Source organism: Trichomycterus rosablanca, chromosome 9 (genome assembly GCF_030014385.1).
Source record: "Trichomycterus rosablanca isolate fTriRos1 chromosome 9, fTriRos1.hap1, whole genome shotgun sequence".
NCBI classification, from domain to species: domain Eukaryota; kingdom Metazoa; phylum Chordata; class Actinopteri; order Siluriformes; family Trichomycteridae; genus Trichomycterus; species Trichomycterus rosablanca.
This window is the reverse complement of record NC_085996.1, coordinates 32,930,265-32,952,432: the sequence shown is the minus strand read 5'-3', so window position 1 is coordinate 32,952,432 and position 22,168 is coordinate 32,930,265. Positions and strand designations below refer to the sequence as shown.

Sequence of the window (22,168 nt, the reverse complement as noted above, 5' to 3'; positions counted from 1 at the left end):
CCACCACCAAGTTGCCACTGTTGGGTCCCTGAGCAAGGCCCTTAACCCTCAGTTGCTCATTGTGTAAGTCGCTTTGGATAAAAGTGTCTGCTAAAAATGTAAATCTATCTACATAATTATTTACACTCAGTGGCAGTTGAGTTGCCTTTCTGCTTTTTTACCATACACCAGAGTACACAGAGAATAAAAATTTGGAAAACGTTCTTTTAAATGTAGTTACATTTTCAACAACCACTGGTCAGTGGGCTCAGTTTTGGTGCCAAACTTGGTTCAAATCCAACACTGGGCTTTAGCCATGGGAACTGAGGGTACTACTAACTGATGCAGTTTTGCAAGTGTTTTTTGTCTATGCTTGCTAAATACAAAACTTCACCTCTTCCTGGTGCATCATACATTCTACCTGGACTTTTCAAAGCCACCTTGTTATATAGCAGGTGCAGAATTAGGCCATTGTTCGGCAGCATCTGTCTCTCTGAAATCCCAATATACGTACACCCTAGTGGCAAGAAAATATGTGGCAAAGAAACCATACACAATATCCAAGGAATTAACGAGGTTAATTAACGGTTCATTTATTTTCTGAATCACTTTTTCCTTCTAGCTTGTCTTTTAAGTAATGTTTAAATGAGCATGTTTTACTTAATAATTTAGCATATTTTGTGCATAGTATAGCCTCATTTTTACAAATGGTGACAAGTTTGAACCACTTTCTTTAGCCCTCCTTATATTGATGAGTCAATGCTCTTCCAGTTTTTTCAATGCATGACAGTGTGCTGACATTTTTGTTTCAACAAGGTAGATAGAAATAATGTAGAGAAGTTTTGCATACAATACAATTACAGTCTAATAATACTGGAAGTGTTTGATTCAACCTTTGCTAATATTTGCAAATACTGTGTACAAACAGCAGATCAGGGTAGTGGGAGCTGTTTCAGTACTTTTTCACAAAGAAAGTAATAATACCACCTCATTTAGTCAAGACATTTCACGGTTTTATTTTAATGTATTTGAAATGTAGTGTAGATCTTTTTTTCCAAACAAGGAAGCACTTGATCAAAAAAGGAAATAAACAACAGCTCACTGTATCAATGAAGCCAATAAACATTTTATTAACAACATGATCACAAATACTCTGGTGTACTGGTGTTTTCTTTCTTTTTCTTTCATATGAACATAATATTAAAAGCCACAGTTTGTCACCTGTCCCTCTTGTTAGGTTCCATATTGGTTTGAAAATCTTCCTGTCAGTGGTTACACATCTGTGCTGCTGAGAGGATTTTGAAAATATTCTTACAAAACCACGGTGAGAAATAAACTGGTATTGTATATTAACTTAAACCAAGCAAAAATAAGGGACAAAAATACAAAACATCAATATTTTAAGATGCACAATGATCACTGTCATTATTATTACTTATTTTTTCATTTTCATCAACTGCTTTATCCTAGTCAGGGTCGCAGCGAGTCCGATTCCACCGGGAAACACTGTGCCCAAGGCAGAAACACCTTGGAGATGGCACCAGTCTATCGCAAGGCTTCGGCCATCCTTCCTCCTCAGACATATCTTGTTTGTGCTGATGTCCGGCTGGCCAATAGCCAAACCTGGATCTCAGCAATGGTGGGATGGTGTAGTAGACTGCTGTGCCACCAGGGCACCTATGTTATTATTATAAGTAGTGGTATCTTATTACAACTTGCATAAACATTACTGCCACACCATTACCTTTAAAAATAATAATAATAATAATAATACAAAAAGGAAAAACAAATCATAAAACAATTTCTGTTAAAGACTTTAAAAAGACAGTCTGCCAAATATTTTTAAACCAGGTAAAGAAATCAGTGCAGGTGTCCTTTATTCTTTTTTCATCTGAGGGTTAACACAACGTAGCCTTCATGTTGGAGCAATTTAATCAGTTTGCTTTAACATGGCGGGAACACTGTTTGGCTCCATCCCTCTTCAGCTACAACAGTTCCTGTCACGGGTCGGGTCTCAGAAAAGAGGGATCACATGGGTTGTGGAGATTATGTCGTACTAATTCTACTAAGTTCATTTCTAATGGCTGGGAAATAAAATAAAATACATGTTACAAAATGATTCATGATTTATTTAAAACATATTGTTTTGTTTACAGAATTCTTAGTCTAATTATGGAATTATTTTTATTTATAAAGACTGAACATACCATTAATGATTTCATCCTTCACCTTGTGCAATTCACGAACAACTTCTTCCAAAATTTCCTATAAATGCAGGTAAACAGCAAATATGTTTATTAATAATAACTTTCAGAGTTAATAACTTTTATAGTAAACAAATGTTTTACTAGCATCAGCGTAAAAATCTTTTTCATTAGGCTAAAATCCTACCTGTTTCATCCTGTCCAAGTCTAAGGCATCTGAGTCACCGCCACTGCCCACTGGTCGAACCCTAAAAACACCACAAAATTATAATCTATTACACATTTCCCTGCAAGCTTTTTACTACAGTAAAGCTGCAATCTATGAATTTAAGATGTTGTAAAAGTGCATTATTATTATTATATTGTTGTTTTAATTATTATTAGTCATTTCATTTAAATGTTTTACCAATACTCTATCCTGGTTAGGGTCATGGCAAGTCTGCAGTAACAAACTCAAACAAAACACCACTCTGCAGATATAGCCAAATGTTTGTATGTAGACACCTAACTGACTAATAGCCAAACCCCTGGATTCCACAGCAGTAGTGGGTTAGCGTAATTTACCACTGTGCCACCCGAGCACGCTATTATTATTATTTTATTAATACAGTAAAACACACACAGACTTCTCACAATACAGTGATAATAATAATAATAATAATCATATTCTTCAAAAACCACTTCATCATGATCTGGATCGTGGTAGGTCCATCATAGCCTGGAAAAGCTGGACAAGGTGCTTATTCAACTTACTCATTTACTTTCTCACATCTAGGGGCAGTCACCAATTCACCATTATTATTATTGTTATTATTATTACTTACTTTTTAAAATTTAACTTAACAAATCAAATAAAACCAAAAACAAAGAAATGCTAAATATTTTTGTGGAATAAATTAAACTTTTTATTAGGGGCGTAACTACCGGGGGGCAGGTGCACTGGGGTCCCCATTGGCTGCACTCGCCAAGTCTTTATTATTGTATTACAATATTTTCCTTAAGTAAAATATTAAAATAACAGAATACATGTATCTACAGCATTTATATATACATGAAATTTGTTGAGGTGGCCCATGAGCTCCTAGTTACGCCACTGTTTTTCATTGTTATATATTTATATATAAACTATTTTTATGTAATATGTTAGATGATTTAATTAAAGAAAACAGTTGAGAAATTACCAGGCATAGCTAAGTGCTAGTAATTAATTGTTGATAACTGAAAGCTGATGGTGGTAACTGATGGTTAGGTTTACAAACAAATTAAATGTTTTGTAATTGCTTTTATTTCTGCTGATAATCACTGGCACTTAAAAGCCTATTGCTCCTTTTAAAACATTAACGCTCAAAACACATGATATACTAGATATAAGAAATCAAGTAAGAGTTAGTAAGGGCGTCTGAATCTGTCAGAATCTTACCTGGATACTAGTGATGATCTCTCAGCAGAGTTGGCTCGATCCCATGGCTTTTTTGCACCATCTACAGGTCAGAACAGAAAGTGCACGTTACAGGTTACATCGCAGTGTGCTGTGTCACATCCCCAGAAAAAACTGAGTTACAATAATATAAGTTCTTTCACTTATTAATTTGATTTATCGTGATGTCACGGTGGGTCCAAATACAAGTACATTATGTAATGAAATAGTTACTGAAAATTAGCCTAAAACCGGCTTGGAATGCCAACTGGAATGCCAATAACAAAATAATTTATAATACTCATTAAAATGTAGTGTGCTAATGTTGTACATACCTAAGGCATTCTGTCCTCTAGACATGGGTGAGGAATCATCCTAAAAATTCAATAATAGAATTAGCCATTTATCCTGCTACATGCAATGCAAAATAAAAGCGACAGAAACAGAAATAAAACTTCTATTATTGGTAATTATGGTTGCTTAGTTTATAGTTGTCACAAAAACATAGCAGTACTTACACTGTCTCCATCTCTTTCAGACTGATTTGCAGCTTTCCGTCTGATAAAGAAAGTGAAATAATGATTATTATTGCCAAAGCTGATTATTTAGCAGTTTTACAAACACTAGCTTTTCTAAAAAAAAATGTGGTTTTGCTTTTTTTGTTTTTGAAATCGTCATAGCTGACCTTCTCGCCAGGAGTGCATTCATCTCCTCCATCAGACCACCGCTGCCTCCACTCGACCGATTGGCATCGTTTTTGGCTCCAGGTGCTGCACTTTCCTCAGACTGTAAATACATGATTTAGTCAGAAAAGAGGCTACATGCATGCAGACTTGACTAAATGAAAGTCCATAAACCTAACATCTGCTCATTTTGTACATCTTAGTTTAGAACAAGCAGTTTTACAATGATGAAGCGTTTGATCTTACAGAATGACTATGTTGTGCATTAGAATATTGCATGGAAACACAGAAAAAACAGCCTCAGTGGAGAGAACAAAGTGCACTTGAGTGCAGCTACAGTGGGGCCAAAAAGTATTTAGTCAGTCACTGATTGTGCAGGTTCTCCTACTTAGAATGATGAGAGAGGTCTGTAATTTTCATCATAGAGAGACAAACTATGAGAGACAAAATGAGAAAACAAAAATCCAGGAAATCACATTGTAGGATTTTTAAAGAATTTATTTGTAAATTATGGTGGAAAATAAGTATTTGGTCACCCACAAACAAGCAAGATTTCTGGCTCTCACAGACCTGTAACTTCTTCTTTAAGAAGCTCTTCTGTCCTCCACTCGTTACCTGTATTAATGGCACCTGTTTCACCTCGTTATCTGTATAAAAGACACCTGTTCACAGCCTCAAACAGTTAGACTCCAAACTCAACCATGGCCAAGACCAAAGAGCTGTCGAAGGACACCAGGAAGAAAATTGTAGACCTGCACCAGGCTGGGAAGAGTGAATCTACTATAGGCAAGCAGGTTGGTGTGAATAAATCAACTGTGGGAGCAACTGTAAGAAAATGGAAGACATACAAGACCATTGATAATCTCCCTCAATCTGGGGCCCCACGCAAGATTTCATCCCGTGGGGTCAAAATGATCATGAGAACGGTGAGCAAAAATCCCAGAACTACACGGAGGGACCTGATGAATGACCTGCAGAGAGCTGGGACCAAAGTAACAAAGGTACCATCAGTAACACACTGTGCCGAGAGGGACTCAAATCCTGCAGTGCCAGGCGTGTCCCCCTGCTTAAGCCAGTACATGTCCAGGCCCGTCTGAAGTTTGCCAGAGAGCATATGGATGATCCAGAAGAGGATTGGGAGAATATCATGTGTTCAGATGAAACCAAAATGGAACTTTTTGGTAAAAACTCAACTCGTCGTGTTTGGAGGAAGAAGAAGAACCCAAGAACACCATATCTACTGTGAAGCATGGGGGTGGAAACATCATGCTTTGGGGCTGTTTTTCTGCAAAGGGGACAGGACGACTGATCCGTGTTAAGGGAAGAATGAACGGGGCCATGTATCACGAGATTTTAAGCCAAAACCTCCTTCCATCAGTGAGAGAATTGAAGATGGAACGTGGCTGGGTCTTCCAGCATGACAATGATCCCAAACACACCGCTCGGGCAACGAAGGAGTGGCTCCGTAAAAAGCATTTCAAGGTCCTGGAGTGGCCTAGCCAGTCTCCAGACCTCAACCCCATAGAAAATTTGTGGAGTCCGTGTTGCCCAGCGACAGCTCCAAAACATCACTGCTCTAGAGGAGATCTGCATGGAGGAATGGGCCAAAATACCAGCTACAGTGTGTTTGACCTCTGTCATTGCCAACAAAGGTTATGTTACAAAGTATTGAGTTGAACTTTTGTATTTGACCAAATACTTATTTTCCACCATAATTTACAAATAAATTCTTAAAAAATCCTATAATGTGATTTCCTGGATTTTTTTTTTTCATTTTGTCTCTAATAGTTGAAGTGTACCTATGATGAAAATGACAGACCTCTCTCATCTTTCTAAGTAGGAGAACTTGCACAGTCAGTGGCTGACTAAATACTTTTTGGCCCCACTGTACACCAGTTACTCAGTCCGCAAGCGAGTTACAACCCAAATGCTCACAAGAGAACAAGACTGGAGAACCAGGCAAACTGGTACTGTCAAAAAACACAAAATGCTTCCTGCCACCAATAGAAAACTCAAGAACATAAAGGATGCCCATGACAACTACACACAGGAATGCCTCCACTGACTTTCAGTCAAGCATCAAAATATATGCTTTTTGCAGCAAGACTTGCAAATATAATATAATATAATATTTATAAATCATAATTTGTTTTAATGTATCACAATAAACAACAAAGACATCAAAGTTCAAACCCACCCTTTGCACTCGCCGCAGTTTGGCTCCAGCAATCATCGCGGCAAGCCCGGTGGGTGCTTGTGCTTCCTCGTGATGATGGTGACCCCCATAACCCCCTCCACCCAGAGGTAATGGGGGTGGAGGAGGTGGAGGAGCGCCTGCCGAGGGAGGTGGAGGTCCAGGTGGTGCAGGAGGAGGAGGCGGTGGTGGACACTGCCCTCCCATTGACATGGCGGGTTGTGCTACACTTGGAGGTGCCACTGAGAGCACCACAGGGTGTCCCTGAAATGGGGAACCTGCCAAGAGAAAAAAATAGGAGACAGATGGTAAAGCAAAGAAAGAAAACAAAAGAATATGAGAGAAAAATGCACTCCTCGTGCACTATTATATTACTTTGTGATCGTTTTTAACTGTGAGAGATTTTCTACCTGAGTTGGATGTCCGTCGCTCTCTCTCAATATGTGCCTGCATTTGTTGCTGCTGCTGTTGTTGCTGTTGTTGCATCTCCATCTGCCTGCAAAGTTACACACAGAGCAGAGCACAGAATGCACATTATAATAAAGAATAAAGATCATTACAGTGGAATTACTGTCATGAAATCAGACCTCAGCATTAAGAAGAAACACTGGGATGGAACATGCTCCTGACATTGACTTTCCAGTTGCCTCATATTTGTCAAACATAAAAAGAATGATGTAGTTTTACATATTTTGTGTAAGAAATGTGTGGATCAGCAGTTGTTTTTATAGAAAAGGTTTATCAGTATGGTAGACACTGTCCAGAGAACAACTAAAATTTAAGTCATAAAGGAGTTCAAAACATGTCAGGCATTTGGTCTTATTACAGAACAGATGTTAAGAAGAATACTAGACCATCTTATAGGTAGCAAACTTCCCTTACAGCACAGTCCATCATAAAAATCAAGAAATTTTTAAATTACAGCCACACTGCCTGGGAATCTAATTGACTTACAAACTTTTAGGCCAATAACTAAAGAGGCTTTTGTGACAGCAAAACTCAGGGGCTATGACTGAAGGCAGTGTTCACCAATCAGCCATTTCAACATACAAGTTAAAGAATTAAACATTCATTCATTCATTTATTTTTTTATTCATTCATTTATTTTTTTATTCATTCATTCATTCATTCATTCATTCATTCATTCATTCATTCATTTTTTCATTCATTGTCTGTTTTACCACTGGTTTATCCTGGTCAGGACAGACTGCTTTATCAAGTTAAGGAAATATAAATGAAAATAATCAAGAAGAAAACCACTGGTTGTAGGTTGTTCAGGTGGCACGAACAACAGTAAATTTCACTAGCCTAATAACATTGGGATCCATGGTTCAAATCCTCAGCATTGTTATTGGCTGGTTGAGCATCTAAATACAGACATGTTTGGCTATGTGTTGTTACATTGTGCTCAGTGATTCCAATGAAACTGGAGAACTCTGACCAGGGTAAACAGCTGGTAAAATTTGGCTGGCTTTAGGATAAGGCTAAACTTTAACATCAAAAATAATTTACTTTGCTTGTTATAGGATAACTTTTATTATTTATTGTTTTATATGAAAAAATACATGTAATTTATTTGGGGTATGTATGACTTGGTAAACTAATAATTGGTAGACAAAAGATGGTACTAAAGATTGTTGATTGTTATTATTTTTTCAAGAAATACAGTTGTCTTCCTTTCAGTCTTTACTGAAAAAATTCTGTTTTAAAAATGAATGTTTAAATTGATTAAACAAAGGTTGTGACTATGATTCATGTAAAGTAGGGTGTAAAGCTTTTAAAGAGTAATGTATCAAGGACACTGCCAACATTATTAAACAGTCGTTTTTGCAATCAGTTTTAAACAGATGTTATTTTGTATCATACCCCCTGAGGCCCTTACTAAATCATTTTTCTAACAACTGAGATGATAAAAATAGAGACATGGAATTTTCCAGTTACACGCTGCTACTGCTAAAAAGATGACACAGCAGACTTTGTGGAAATATGCCACATCTTAGATCTACATCTTTGCGCTGTCATCATGTTTTCTATTTTGGTGCTTCTGTGTTGTAGCCAAGGAACTAATAATCAAGTCTCAGTCAAGACAAAACTCAGCGATTCTCAACTCCAAGGTCATGTTTATAATAAATTTTTATTATACATTTTATGGATTTGAACATCGTAAAACTGACATACAAAATGAGAAAATGTTTTCATACATATGCACACAAAAAATGACACTCAGGTGCATTTATACAGTGGGGCCAAAAAGTATTTAGTCAGTCACTGATTGTGCAAGTTCTCCTACTTAGAAAGATGAGAGAGGTCTGTAATTTTCATCATAGGTACACTTCAACTATGAGAGACAAAATGAAAAAACAATGAAATCACATTGTAGGATTTTTAAAGAATTTATTTGTAAATTATGGTGGAAAATAAGTATTTGGTCAATAACAAAAGTTCAACTCAATACTTTGTAACATAACCTTTGTTGGCAATGACAGAGGTCAAACGTTTCCTGTAAGTCTTCACCAGGTTTGCACACACTGTAGCTGGTATTTTGGCCCATTCCTCCATGCAGATCTCCTCTAGAGCAGTGATGTTTTGGGGCTGTCGCTGGGCAACACGGACTCCACAAATTTTCTATGGGGTTGAGGTCTATAGACTGGCTAGGCCACTCCAGGACCTTGAAATGCTTTTCATGGAGCCACTCCTTCGTTGCCCGAGCGGTGTGTTTGGGATCATTGTCATGCTGGAAAACCCAGCCACGTTCCATCTTCAATGCTCTCACTGATGGAAGGAGGTTTTGGCTTAAAATCTCACGATACATGGTCCCGTTCATTCTTCCCTTAACACGGATCAGTCGTCCTGTCCCCTTTGCAGAAAAACAGCCCCAAAGCATGATGTTTCCACCCCCATGCTTCACAGTAGGTATGGTGTTCTTGGGTTCTTCTTCTTCCTCCAAACACGACAAGTTGAGTTTTTACCAAAAAGTTCAATTTTGGTTTCATCTGAACACATGATATTCTCCCAATCCTCTTCTGGATCATCCATAAGCTCTCTGGCAAACCTCAGACGGGCCTGGACATGTACTGGCTTAAGCAGGGGGACACGCCTGGCACTGCAGGATTTGAGTCCCTCTCGGTGTAGTGTGTTACTGATGGTAGCCTTTGTTACTTTGGTCCCAGCTCTCTGCAGGTCATTCATCAGGTCCCTCCGTGTAGTTCTGGGATATTTTGCTCACCGTTCTCATGATCATTTTGACCCCAAGGGATCGAGGGAGATTATCAATGGTCTTGTATGTCTTCCATTTTCTTACATTGCTCCCACAGTTGATTTATTCACACCAACCTGCTTGCCTATAGTAGATTCACTCTTCCCAGCCTGGTGCAGGTCTACAATTTTCTTCCTGGTGTCCTTCGACAGCTCTTTGGTCTTGGCCATGGTTGACTGTTTGAGGCTGTGGACAGGTGTCTTTTATACAGATAACGATGTCAAACAGGTGCCATTAATACAGGTAACGAGTGGAGGACAGAAGAGCTTCTTAAAGAAGAAGTTACAGGTCTGTGAGAGCCAGAAATCTTGCTTGTTTGTGGGTGACCAAATACTTATTTTCCACCATAATTTACAAATAAATTCTTTAAAAATACTACAATGTGATTTCCTGGATTTTTTTTCTCATTTTGTCTCTCATAGTTGAAGTGTACCTATGATGAAATTACAGACCTCTCTCATCTTTCTAAGTAGGAGAACTTGTACAATCAGTGGCTGACTAAATACTTTTTGGCCCCACTGTATGTGCCAGTGCACAAGTGTGTTTATGCATGCTTCATTTGTTTTGCTCAGTCAGTGACTTTTAATCAGTAATATTATTTAATAAGTAACTAAATACACTCAGTATATTGTGTATTAAAGAGAATATACAAATGTCTCCATAAATACTCCACTCCCACCTTCTTAAAAAAACTCAATCATCAATTATTCATCATTTTATACGCTATTGAAACAAAAACATCTTGATTTACAACTGAACATAATCGTAACAGGCCCAGCTTCTGTTTAGCATAGCAGGGGGAGCAGATGACATTATCATGCCTACCTGCCATGAAGGCACAGATCTTTTTTTTAGAACCTGTTTGGAACGCCGGTGGACTGACTAGCTGGACCGTTAGTGAGAACTAGTTTTAGTTCTCTTTCATTTGCCCATTCACTCTTTTCTGGAGGTTTGATTTCAGATTCCCTTCAATACGTTTGATAGTTTCTTTTATTTTAGCCACCTTTTACCTTTGTCATATTTTTTTTGTGGTGTTTAGCTCTTTAGCTACAGTATTGTTCTTCCTTGGTTAAGCATCCTGCATAATCAGTTATTTGCTCAAAACCTTCCAGGTGCGGGGCTCTATCTAGCACCTATATACAGTGATGCTGATGTAAATCCAGAGACATTGTTTGTGAACACACTAGGACTTTACAATTAAGCGTATTTTATTTGTGATTAATTGGCTTGCTCAATGTTTTATAACATTATAACATTATATAACATTAACGTTAAGTTAATTAAACACATTAAATTAATTAATAAAACTAGAGAGCAGTCTTACTCTGATTTCAAGAACTACATACATACATTCAAACATACAGTACATACATAAAATATTATAGACTTATAAGGTTCACCAAGGGGGGAAAGGCTGCTTTCTGTGTATTTAAAACCAATGTTAAAATTATATATGAAATAATATAAAGCTGTGATGGACTGGCAACCTGAATGAATGTTTCTAAACTGCCTGAATAATTGTAATACTCGTTATTATGTGTAGCAAAATAATCTTTAGCCGTCATTGTGCAGCCATTAACACTGACCATATTTGTAGATGGTAATGTCTCTTAATTTGCATTAATCGTGATATTTGGCCCCACAGAAGTCTTACACAGGGATAAAGCACTAAGCCTTTTAAGTTTAATTTTACCTCCTTTGCACCTCCAGTTCTTCTGAGGTGGGGCCGTTCTGTACTTGCCGCTGAACTATTGGACCTGAATAAAGATAAAAGAAAGAGAATTGTGATCACTGCAGTTTGTTGTGTAGAAGAAAAAAATAGACATCACAGCAAGTCCTTTGTGTCTTGTTATGAAGAAAGAATGCCAACCATAACAATTAGGCTTGGCATTTAAAGCAAAACATGATAAAACAGAATGATTAAAACAATGTGATCAAAGCGGTGCTTATATGAGACAATAAGAAAACAGCATCTGAAAAACACAAAGCTAAACTGGTTTGATCACATTTCTTCTGTTAGTGATGTTATAAACATATCTTCACTCCACTACACATTCTAAATGAAAACACTGCCCTACTAAATGGCCAACAACTTTTGATACTATTGTTGTGGTAAGAAAACATGATCCATTTAGTAGTTTATCTTCTAACCGAGTCAGAATTCTTCCTTTAATTAACAGTTTAATTACCATCTTAACTTCAGAACAAATATAATTTTAAGTTTAAATGAAAAACATTTAGTGTGCTTGACAAACATCCATGCACAATATTTTCAACCCCCAGCCTCAGTACTTGGGAAACATCCATGCCTATAACATTTCATTTTCTAGTATTAGTTATTTTTGTCTTTGATATAATTACACTTTCATTTAATACAAATTAAGAAAATTGCAGATAATTTTTGTACTTAAAAATTATAGTACAACAGCCGCTCAGGTTGCGCAGCACACCAGATCCGAGATTTTGAATACATCATATCGAATCTCAGCTCTGCCATCTGGCTGGGCTGGGCGGCTGCATGATCAACGATTGGCTATTGTTCATAGGGTAGGACAAGCCGGATACGGACTCCTCATAACTGAGCAAATTATGACCTCTGCTGGCTGATTGATGGCGTCTGCACAGACTCGAGGAATAATGCTGATCAGGGTGTGGCTCTCGGTGCACAAAGCTGATCGGCATATGAGCTCGCCTCATGCAGGTAAAAAGATACAGTCGGCTACTGCACACGTGTCGGGGTCAGCACCAGTAAAGAGGAAGCATTACGCAATTGGGTATAAATTGGACGCGCTAAAATCTGGAGGAAAATGGGGAAGTGCATTAAAAAAAAATTATGGTACAACAAAGAAGTATCAGCTTTCTAATAACATCTATGATATTGGAAGTCATGTTAAGGGTCTTAACAGACTTTTGGCAATACAGTTGTGGTTAATAATATATTTTTTGCAAATCTAAAAATCTATTTTTAAAATTATTTCTAGATTAAAGAAGAATATTTTCAATTAAACATGTTTTGTTTATAAAATAAACTTTTCACATCAACACATAAAACAATGGAACCTGATCTGACCTCTCAGTACTCAATATCACCAATTACAAACTCACTTTCATTATGACAAATGCAAGCATGTGCTACATACTGTACTGTCTATAGCTTAAGAAGTTTGATTTCTTTAACACAGACAGAACAGAAACATTATGTAAACAGAGCTGCTACCAGCATGTTAATGTGATCTAATTATATTTTCATTATCTTTTTCACTTCCAAATTATTCAGGTGTGTTAACCATTCTTTAAATGTTTCAGTTCAAAAACCTGCTAGGTGCAATTAAAGCATGGCACAAAATTATACTTATAGCATATATTGTTAATTTATTTAACAATAATGCAAGACATAATGCAAGACATACACCTATACGATTATTAATAAAATATACATATGATATCATTGCTGCTGTTTGCTAATAAAACTGCTTATTTTTTCCTGGACAACTGTTGTACTAGGCAGTGTAGATTGTCCTATATTAGTTCCAGAATAATAAATATATATCCTACACAGAATGCCTCTCGCCATCAAAACTCAACAGCCACGATCCATCAGTACACATCATTCTGCTACACTGTCAGGACCAGAGAAATGGGGATGTAGAGGTAGAAAAGAAGAGCAGTACCTACAGGACATCTTGAAGAAGAAAATCCGACCTTGACAAATACAGAGACAACCGCAGATCAACTCACTGCTGATCATAGTGTACTTGGGTCCTTCATCCCTTCTCTTTCTCTTTTCTTTTCTCCTTCTTTTCCTCTCTGGGTCCCTACTCTTCTCCCTGCAGGTTTCCTGTTTCTCGGTGGGGTAACCTCACACCAGCAGTGTAGCAGCAGTGTAGCAGCAGGGTAGTGAACCCTGACTGGTTCATGTTTCTCTGAGCCTCTTACTTATATCTTTAGAATATATACCTATCTTAAATTATATCTTTTCTTTCATGAAAAACCACTTGCAGCACAAATGGAGGTCAACCTGGACAGGGCACCAACCCATTACAGATCATGCAAACTCCACACAGAAAGGACCCGGACCGCCCAACCCAGGGTCGAACCCAGGACCTTCTTGCTGTGAGGCGACAGTGCTACCCACTTAGCCACCGTGCCGCCCCCATGTGCTTTTAAAGGGAGGTGAAAATTGTATCTCCAGCCCTGTATATATTCAAAAAGAGACAGGCAACCTGGAAAGAATAGCAGGAACTTGGTTTCTCTCTATTCAATGTTCATGACCTGATTTCCAAAAAGGACAAATTTGGATAACCTTGAGAATACGCTACATACAGAAATCAGCATGTGTTCCTATCTTTCTAAAATGTATTACACCCTATTGCATATTGCACCCTAATTATTCATAATTATTCTCTTACAGCTCTTACAAGTGTCTTTCTTCTGTCTTTAGATCTTTGTCTTCATTTTTATCTTTTATTCTGTTCTAACAAGAGAAAGAAAAAAAGTCATGCAGAGTCTAGTACAGAGCCCAGGGGAGCACTCCTCCAAGCACTCAGTTTAATTAAGATTAGCTCTGTACTGGGAAAACACTCCTCCGTTAATAACTTAGAAGGGCCACCTCCAATTTATCTCTATACAGCCTCACTGTGGCTGTCGTCCTTATTACTGTCATTAACTGGTATTAAATTTGGAAGAAGTGTGAAAATAAACATGACAAATAGCAGGTGCCTGAGGCTCTGTCCTCATAAATATGATTATTTTTGAAATGTAGTTTCCCTTCTTCTTAATGTCACCCCATAAGCATTTTTGAGAATATCTTCAGCTATGCACAAGTGAGGTGCCAAGGAAACGCTGACATGAGCATGCCAGCCCAACACGCAGTAATACATCAGATTTAATTAAAAACATCTGAAGATCATTACAATCATGCAAACTGGGCAAAATATAAACATCTAGGTGGAGTAATACTGAGTGTGGTACATTGTAAAGATTATATCTGAAGTGTACAAGGTAAATATGTTCAAATATAAACATGAAATTAAACACAGAATTAGAGAGCACAAAATATCATTCAGTGGCCTGTCTGTTTGTTTAGCTGCATTCTCATTACTTACCAAACAGCAATAGGGGTACACAAAGTCATGCCATTATATCAGCAATTTTAAAAAGGTGTGGGCACTGGTAGGTCAGTGGCTAAAGTACTGGACTAATAATCAGAAGGCTGCCAGTTCAAGCCCCCCCACTGCCACGCTGCCACTGTTAGGCCCTTGAGGAAGGCCCTTGACCCTCAATTGCTTGAATTGTATTGTCATAACTGCAAATCGCTTTCAATAAAAGCATCTCTGCCATAAATGTAAATGTGTATTTTATTTATGCTTACAAAAACATTTTTCATGTCTGTAAAGATGCCCGAACATCCAACAGCACTGCTGATACTCAGACTGATGATAATAAATGTAATACCTAATTTTTAGGAACATTACTGTTCAACCCTGTATAATACAGTATAATACACCGATCAGCCATAACATTAAAACCACCTCCTTGTTTCTATACACATTGTCCATTTGATCAGCTCCACTTACCATATAGAAGCACTTTGTAGTTCTACAATTACTGACTGTAGTCCATCTGTTTCTCTATATGCTTTATTAGCCCCCTTTCATGCTCTTCATCAATGGTCAGGACCACCACAGAGCAGGTATTATTTAGGTGGTGGATTATTCTCAGCACTGCAGTGACACTGACATGGTGGTGGTGTGTTAGTGTGTGTTGTGCTGGCATGAGTGGATAAGACACAGCAGCGCTGCTGGAGTTTTTAAAAACCTCATTGTCACTGCTGGACTGAGAATAGTCCACCAACCAAAAATATATCCAGCCAACAGAGCTCCCCGTGGGCAGCATCCTGTGACCACTGATGAAGGTCTAAAAGAAGACCAACTCAAACAGCAGCAATAGATGAGCGATCGTCTTTGACTTTACATCTACAAGGTGGACCAACTAGGTCGGAGTGTCTAATAGAGTGGACAGTGAGTGGACATGGTATTTAAAAACTCCAGCAGCACTGCTGTGTCTGATCCACTCATACCAGCACAACACACACTAACAAACCACCACCATGTCATTGTCACTGCAGTGCTGAGAATGATCCACCACCTAAATAATACCTGCTCTGTGGTGGTCCTGTAGGGGTCCTGGCCATTGAAGAACAGAGTAAAAGCAGGTTAAAAAGTATGTAGAGAAACAGATGGACTACAGTCAGTAATTGTAGAACTACAAAGTGCTTCTATATGGTAAGTGGAGCTGATAAAATGGACAGTGAGTGTAGAAACAAGGAGATGGTTTTAATGTTTTGGCTGATCAGTGTATCTTTATTCAAACCTTTTAATTCTCTCTTTTATACACAACAAACCTTCATGTTTTGATGTTTTTTTCTAAAATTAGTTCACTAATACCACATGTAATGTAGTTTACAATGGCTGCTATTTGAGGGCCCTGTGATTCCCAGGTGGCTGTGTAGGCTCAATGCCCAGACTAAGGGTTAGTAGGCATGTATGTATTGCTCTGCATTAAACTGCAGATCTACACAAGTATTTGCTGGGATAATAGCATTCAACTATTTATAGGGAAGAGAAGTTCTCCAGTATTTTTAAGGTAAAAGATGATTCAGTTTGAACATCCCAATGTACACAGAGAAGCATTACAAATTATTATAAAACCATCCCAGAAGAGTTGAGGCTGTTATAGCTGCAATGGAGGAAAGGGGACAATTTCATATTTATGCCCATGGTTTTGGAATGGAATTTCCAACAAACTTATGTTTAGGTGTCCACATAATTTCAGCCATATAGTGTCTTTATGTGAACGTGACACGTTTCATTTCTGGGAAGATTATGTAAGGTCACATAATTCCAACTGATTATGTAAGAAAACAAGTGGGATTTATTGCATGTGTGTAATGTGCAGTGCGTGTGCTCAGGTAATCCTCAAGGACTAGACCTACGTCATTCTTTAAATGACCATTGAGCCCCCCGAAATAGGTAATGGAAAGATTGAATAAAAGTTAAGTCTTAATACATGAACATTTTGACCAGTGTAGTACCACTGGATATAACAATTTTTTGCCTCCTCCAGACCACCCATTACCAATGACCATAATCAATAAGATCACTGATTACTCAGACTTAATTGTTACTATATGTCTATATTCTAATTAATGACATTAAATACTTATGATGAAGGGATGCTCATGTTGTCATGCTTTACACCATGCAAGCTCACCTCCATCCTGGGTGCTGAGTACATTAAGGGCAAAGAGCATGGCATTGGAGAAAGTTGTGGCCTCCTCCTTACTGGCAAAGTTGAGTCCGTATACCTGCCGGGCATCACGCCATTGGTGAAACGTAGGAGTAGCCTGGTTGTACTTCAGCCCCTTTACAATAGAGTAGTTAATAACGACCTGGAAGAAAATTATTGAGAAATATTAGTGCCGTTTCAGTATTCAGTAAGTAGCAGATGCTATGTGTAACATGGCAGAAGCCGTCAAAAGAGCTGCTCCGTGTTAGGAGTCATGTTCCTCTACATTGCCTAGTTGGTCTAGCAGATGGGGTTAGAGATCTCAGTTGCATGTTATCTGTCGCTCTTTCCTGATTGACAGTCACCTGTACTTCATAAGTATTAATTTGCTTCAGGTAGAAGGTTTACTACATATCCCGGCCTCTCTCTGTCTTCTTCACTAGCGCCTTGGCAGACTTGCATTTCTTTAAAACTGTGATGCCAAACTGCTTGAGCATTCTGTTTTTTTCCTGAGTTGAATTCACCTGAAAACCATGGTTATGTGCAGGGGAAGTGCGAACTAATCTGGTAGGGGTTCCACTCTCATATTGCAGGTTCAACGTTCCCTGTCTTTTCTGTGTTGTAACAGCCAGAGTAGCCTATCATATTGCACCATTTAGTTGTCATTTCTCTGTTGTCTATTTTCTATACACTTTCTCTGATGGGGGTTGTGGAAGTTTATGACAATAGGCAAATAGACCTACAGAGTTTTATTAATGCACCTTTTTATGAGGCACTAACCTGCTGGTCTTGTAGTTTGACCCCCACCACACGGAAGGTGTTGTTGGCAGTGTTGTGGTAGATGTTAATGCGGCTAAAGCCTTGTTGTCCTGGTTTGATTGGCACCCATTTCTTGCTAGTGTCATCATAGACCATGACTGAGGCACGGGCCTGGCATATGCTCTGCTCACTGCAACACAAATAAGCAGACAAGAAAGTCAGAACATTTACTAAAGATGCTTCAACCATTCAATGTAATGAGTTCACCCTGATGTAATTCCCAGCTTCCTTGCAAAACTGAAAGTCCAAAAGAGAATGATTAGCCTTGCACTCAGTATGGTATTTTGTTTCCTCAAGCCATAACTAAAGCTGGTCAACCACCCAGACTGGATTTAATGAACACATTAAGTCACCCATTGACTACATCTGACATCTGAATGGCCACCATGCTGGTATTCCTCTGCATGATTTTTAATCAACTTATCTAAGAAACTAATTCATCCATAATTAAAAATGCAAAGAATAAAATGTACCTGTCATTGTTGCTTGAGTGCTACCTTTATTGGTACACCTTTTGAACCTGTCGGAACTGTCCACAAATAGTAAAGATCTTTCATTAACATTAATTAAAATTAATTACAGTTCAAATGTCTATGTCTAGAAAACCACGGCATTTGTACAAAAAGGGCATTAAGGGGACTCCCTTGCATAGAGTGGAAATTAAACTTAAAAGAGATAAAGGGAATATTATAAAAAGATAAATGGTAATGGGTGACAGGGAAAGAGATTTGAGCACTAATATGAGCTTTCACTAAAAACACAAAATCCATCTGTGCGCTGGACCCTGAGGCAGCTCGAGCCAAAATAGTCTGAGAGCAAACAAGCGAACATAATGAAAAGGAAAATAGATGAAAATAGGGTCATAAGAGACATTCTTTGACGATTTAAATATGACAGCTTTATTTTTGTACAGTCATTCTGCATTCTACAGACATTAACTGTGACAAAGGGTTCAGTTTAAGATGATGTATCACCGAGGTAAAATACAAATGCAAGTAAATCAGAATTTCTATAGACAAAAACACACGTTAAACAGGGCACCAGTCCATTACATGCTTACACTTACTCACAGTGTAATCCACACCTTTGAATATTTAAGAAGCAAATCCATCTTTTGGCATGTTTACAGAAATAAGGTAGAACATGAAGCAGCACTGGTAAAGCTGGGGCCCTATGATGAATGAGCACTGTTGAAAAGGTATTCTTACCCCACACCTAGTGTTTCCTGTTGGTGTTAGACCCAACATGACCCTGACCAAGATAAATCAGTTAACAAAATAAAAAACAAATGACATCTGTACCCACAGAAGCCCATGTGCACGCTGGAAGAAAATGGCAAACTCTTTGACAGTAAACAGAGGAAATAATTAATGTTAGAAGTTAGAACCCTAGAACCCTGGAGCTATGTGGCATCCACATTATCTGCTGTGCCATCATGCTGACTGCAATAATTCTCCAATAACTTCCATAATTATTCTCTCTTTTTATGTTGAAGAATTACATTTTAAGTTTGCTTAGAGATGAGACAATGGATTTTTTAAGTTGCATTTGTTGTAAAGAAAAAAACATTTAAATTGCATTTGTTGTTTTAAAATGTGACACTTATTAACAGTACTAAATTACAAAAACTAAATAATTCTTATTTATTATTACTAAATAATATTACAAAATAATAAAAATATTTTATAACACTAACATATATATATATATATATATATATATATATATACAGTGTATCACAAAAGTGAGTACACCCCTCACATTTCTGCAGATATTTAAGTATATCTTTTCATGGGACAACACTGACAAAATGACACTTTGACACAATGAAAAGTAGTCTGTGTGCAGCTTATATAACAGTGTAAATTTATTCTTCCCTCAAAATAACTCAATATACAGCCATTAATGTCTAAACCACCGGCAACAAAAGTGAGTACACCCCTTAGTGAAAGTTCCTGAAGTGTCAATATTTTGTGTGGCCACCATTATTTCCCAGAACTGCCTTAACTCTCCTGGGCATGGAGTTTACCAGAGCTTCACAGGTTGCCACTGGAATGCTTTTCCACTCCTCCATGACGACATCACGGAGCTGGCGGATATTCGAGACTTTGCGCTCCTCCACCTTCCGCTTGATGATGCCCCAAAGATGTTCTATTGGGTTTAGGTCTGGAGACATGCTTGGCCAGTCCATCACCTTTACCCTCAGCCTCTTCAATAAAGCAGTGGTCATCTTAGAGGTGTGTTTGGGGTCATTATCATGCTGGAACACTGCCCTGCGACCCAGTTTCCGGAGGGAGGGGATCATGCTCTGCTTCAGTATTTCACAGTACATATTGGAGTTCATGTGTCCCTCAATGAAATGTAACTCCCCAACACCTGCTGCACTCATGCAGCCCCAGACCATGGCATTCCCACCACCATGCATGACTGTAGGCATGACACACTTATCTTTGTACTCCTCACCTGATTGCCGCCACACATGCTTGAGACCATCTGAACCAAACAAATTAATCTTGGTCTCATCAGACCATAGGACATAGTTCCAGTAATCCATGTCCTTTGTTGACATGTCTTCAGCAAACTGTTTGTGGGCTTTCTTGTGTAGAGACTTCAGAAGAGGCTTCCTTCTGGGGTGACAGCCATGCAGACCAATTTGATGTAGTGTGCGGCGTATGGTCTGAGCACTGACAGGCTGACCCCCCACCTTTTCAATCTCTGCAGCAATGCTGACAGCACTCCTGCGCCTATCTTTCAAAGACAGCAGTTGGATGTGACGCTGAGCACGTGCACTCAGCTTCTTTGGACGACCAACGCGAGGTCTGTTCTGAGTGGACCCTGCTCTTTTAAAACGCTGGATGATCTTGGCCACTGTGCTGCAGCTCAGTTTCAGGGTGTTGGCAATCTTCTTGTAGCCTTGGCCATCTTCATGTAGCGCAACAATTCGTCTTTTAAGATCCTCAGAGAGTTCTTTGCCATGAGGTGCCATGTTGGAACTTTCAGTGACCAGTATAAGAGAGTGTGAGAGCTGTACTACTAAATTGAACACACCTGCTCCCTATGCACACCTGAGACCTAGTAACAGTAACAAATCACATGACATTTTGGAGGGAAAATGACAAGCAGTGCTCAATTTGGACATTTAGGGGTGTAGTCTCTTAGGGGTGTACTCACTTTTGTTGCCGGTGGTTTAGACATTAATGGCTGTATATTGAGTTATTTTGAGGGAAGAATAAATTTACACTGTTATATAAGCTGCACACAGACTACTTTTCATTGTGTCAAAGTGTCATTTTGTCAGTGTTGTCCCATGAAAAGATATACTTAAATATCTGCAGAAATGTGAGGGGTGTACTCACTTTTGTGATACACTGTATATATATATATATATATATATATATATATACAGTATATATACTGTATATATATATATATATATATATATATATATATATATATACAGTGTATCACAAAAGTGAGTACACCCCTCACATTTCTGCAGATATTTAAGTATATCTTTTCATGGGACAACACTGACAAAATGACACTTTGACACAATGAAAAGTAGTCTGTGTGCAGCTTATATAACAGTGTAATTTTATTCTTCCCTCAAAATAACTCAATATACAGCCATTAATGTCTAAACCACCAGCAACAAAAGTGAGTACACCCCTTAGTGAAAGTTCCTGAAGTGTCAATATTTTGTGTGGCCACCATTATTTCCCAGAACTGCCTTAACTCTCCTGGGCATGGAGTTTACCAGAGCTTCACAGGTTGCCACTGGAATGCTTTTCCACTCCTCCATGACGACATCACGGAGCTGGCGGATATTCGAGACTTTGCGCTCCTCCACCTTCCGCTTGAGGATGCCCCAAAGATGTTCTATTGGGTTTAGGTCTGGAGACATGCTTGGCCAGTCCATCACCTTTACCTTCAGCCTCTTCAATGAAGCAGTGGTCGTCTTAGAGGTGTGTTTGGGGTCATTATCATGCTGGAACACTGCCCTGCGACCCAGTTTCCGGAGGGAGGGGATCATGCTCTGCTTCAGTATTTCACAGTACATATTGGAGTTCATGTGTCCCTCAATGAAATGTAACTCCCCAACACCTGCTGCACTCATGCAGCCCCAGACCATGGCATTCCCACCACCATGCTTGACTGTAGGCATGACACACTTATCTTTGTACTCCTCACCTGATTGCCGCCACACATCCTTGAGACCATCTGAACCAAACAAATTAATCTTGGTCTCATCAGACCATAGGACATGGTTCCAGTAATCCATGTCCTTTGTTTACATGACTTCAGCAAACTGTTTGCGGGCTTTCTTGT

At 38.5% G+C, this 22,168-nt stretch overlaps 1 protein-coding gene across 2 annotated transcripts in view; it reads right to left on the bottom strand.

Annotated features, from left to right (window-relative positions):
• Window positions 1–1,791: 1,791 nt before the first annotated feature.
• evlb (Enah/Vasp-like b) overlaps window positions 1,792–22,168 on the bottom strand; it is a 45,690-nt gene continuing 25,313 nt past the window's right edge. Inside the window, exons 2-13 of one of the 2 annotated variants that reach the window (XM_063002268.1) lie at window positions 17,801–17,969; window positions 17,006–17,183; window positions 11,427–11,490; window positions 6,888–6,973; window positions 6,481–6,755; window positions 4,286–4,386; window positions 4,119–4,158; window positions 3,936–3,975; window positions 3,604–3,664; window positions 2,371–2,431; window positions 2,187–2,244; window positions 1,792–2,063 (exon numbers count right to left, since the gene is read on the bottom strand). In XM_063002268.1, coding sequence (XP_062858338.1) covers window positions 2,026–2,063; window positions 2,187–2,244; window positions 2,371–2,431; window positions 3,604–3,664; window positions 3,936–3,975; window positions 4,119–4,158; window positions 4,286–4,386; window positions 6,481–6,755; window positions 6,888–6,973; window positions 11,427–11,490; window positions 17,006–17,183; window positions 17,801–17,969 — 1,171 coding nt within the window. In that variant the 3' untranslated portion in view covers window positions 1,792–2,025. The remainder of the gene's footprint in view (window positions 2,064–2,186; window positions 2,245–2,370; window positions 2,432–3,603; window positions 3,665–3,935; window positions 3,976–4,118; window positions 4,159–4,285; window positions 4,387–6,480; window positions 6,756–6,887; window positions 6,974–11,426; window positions 11,491–17,005; window positions 17,184–17,800; window positions 17,970–22,168) is intronic. The other variant, XM_063002267.1, reaches the window with a different exon arrangement.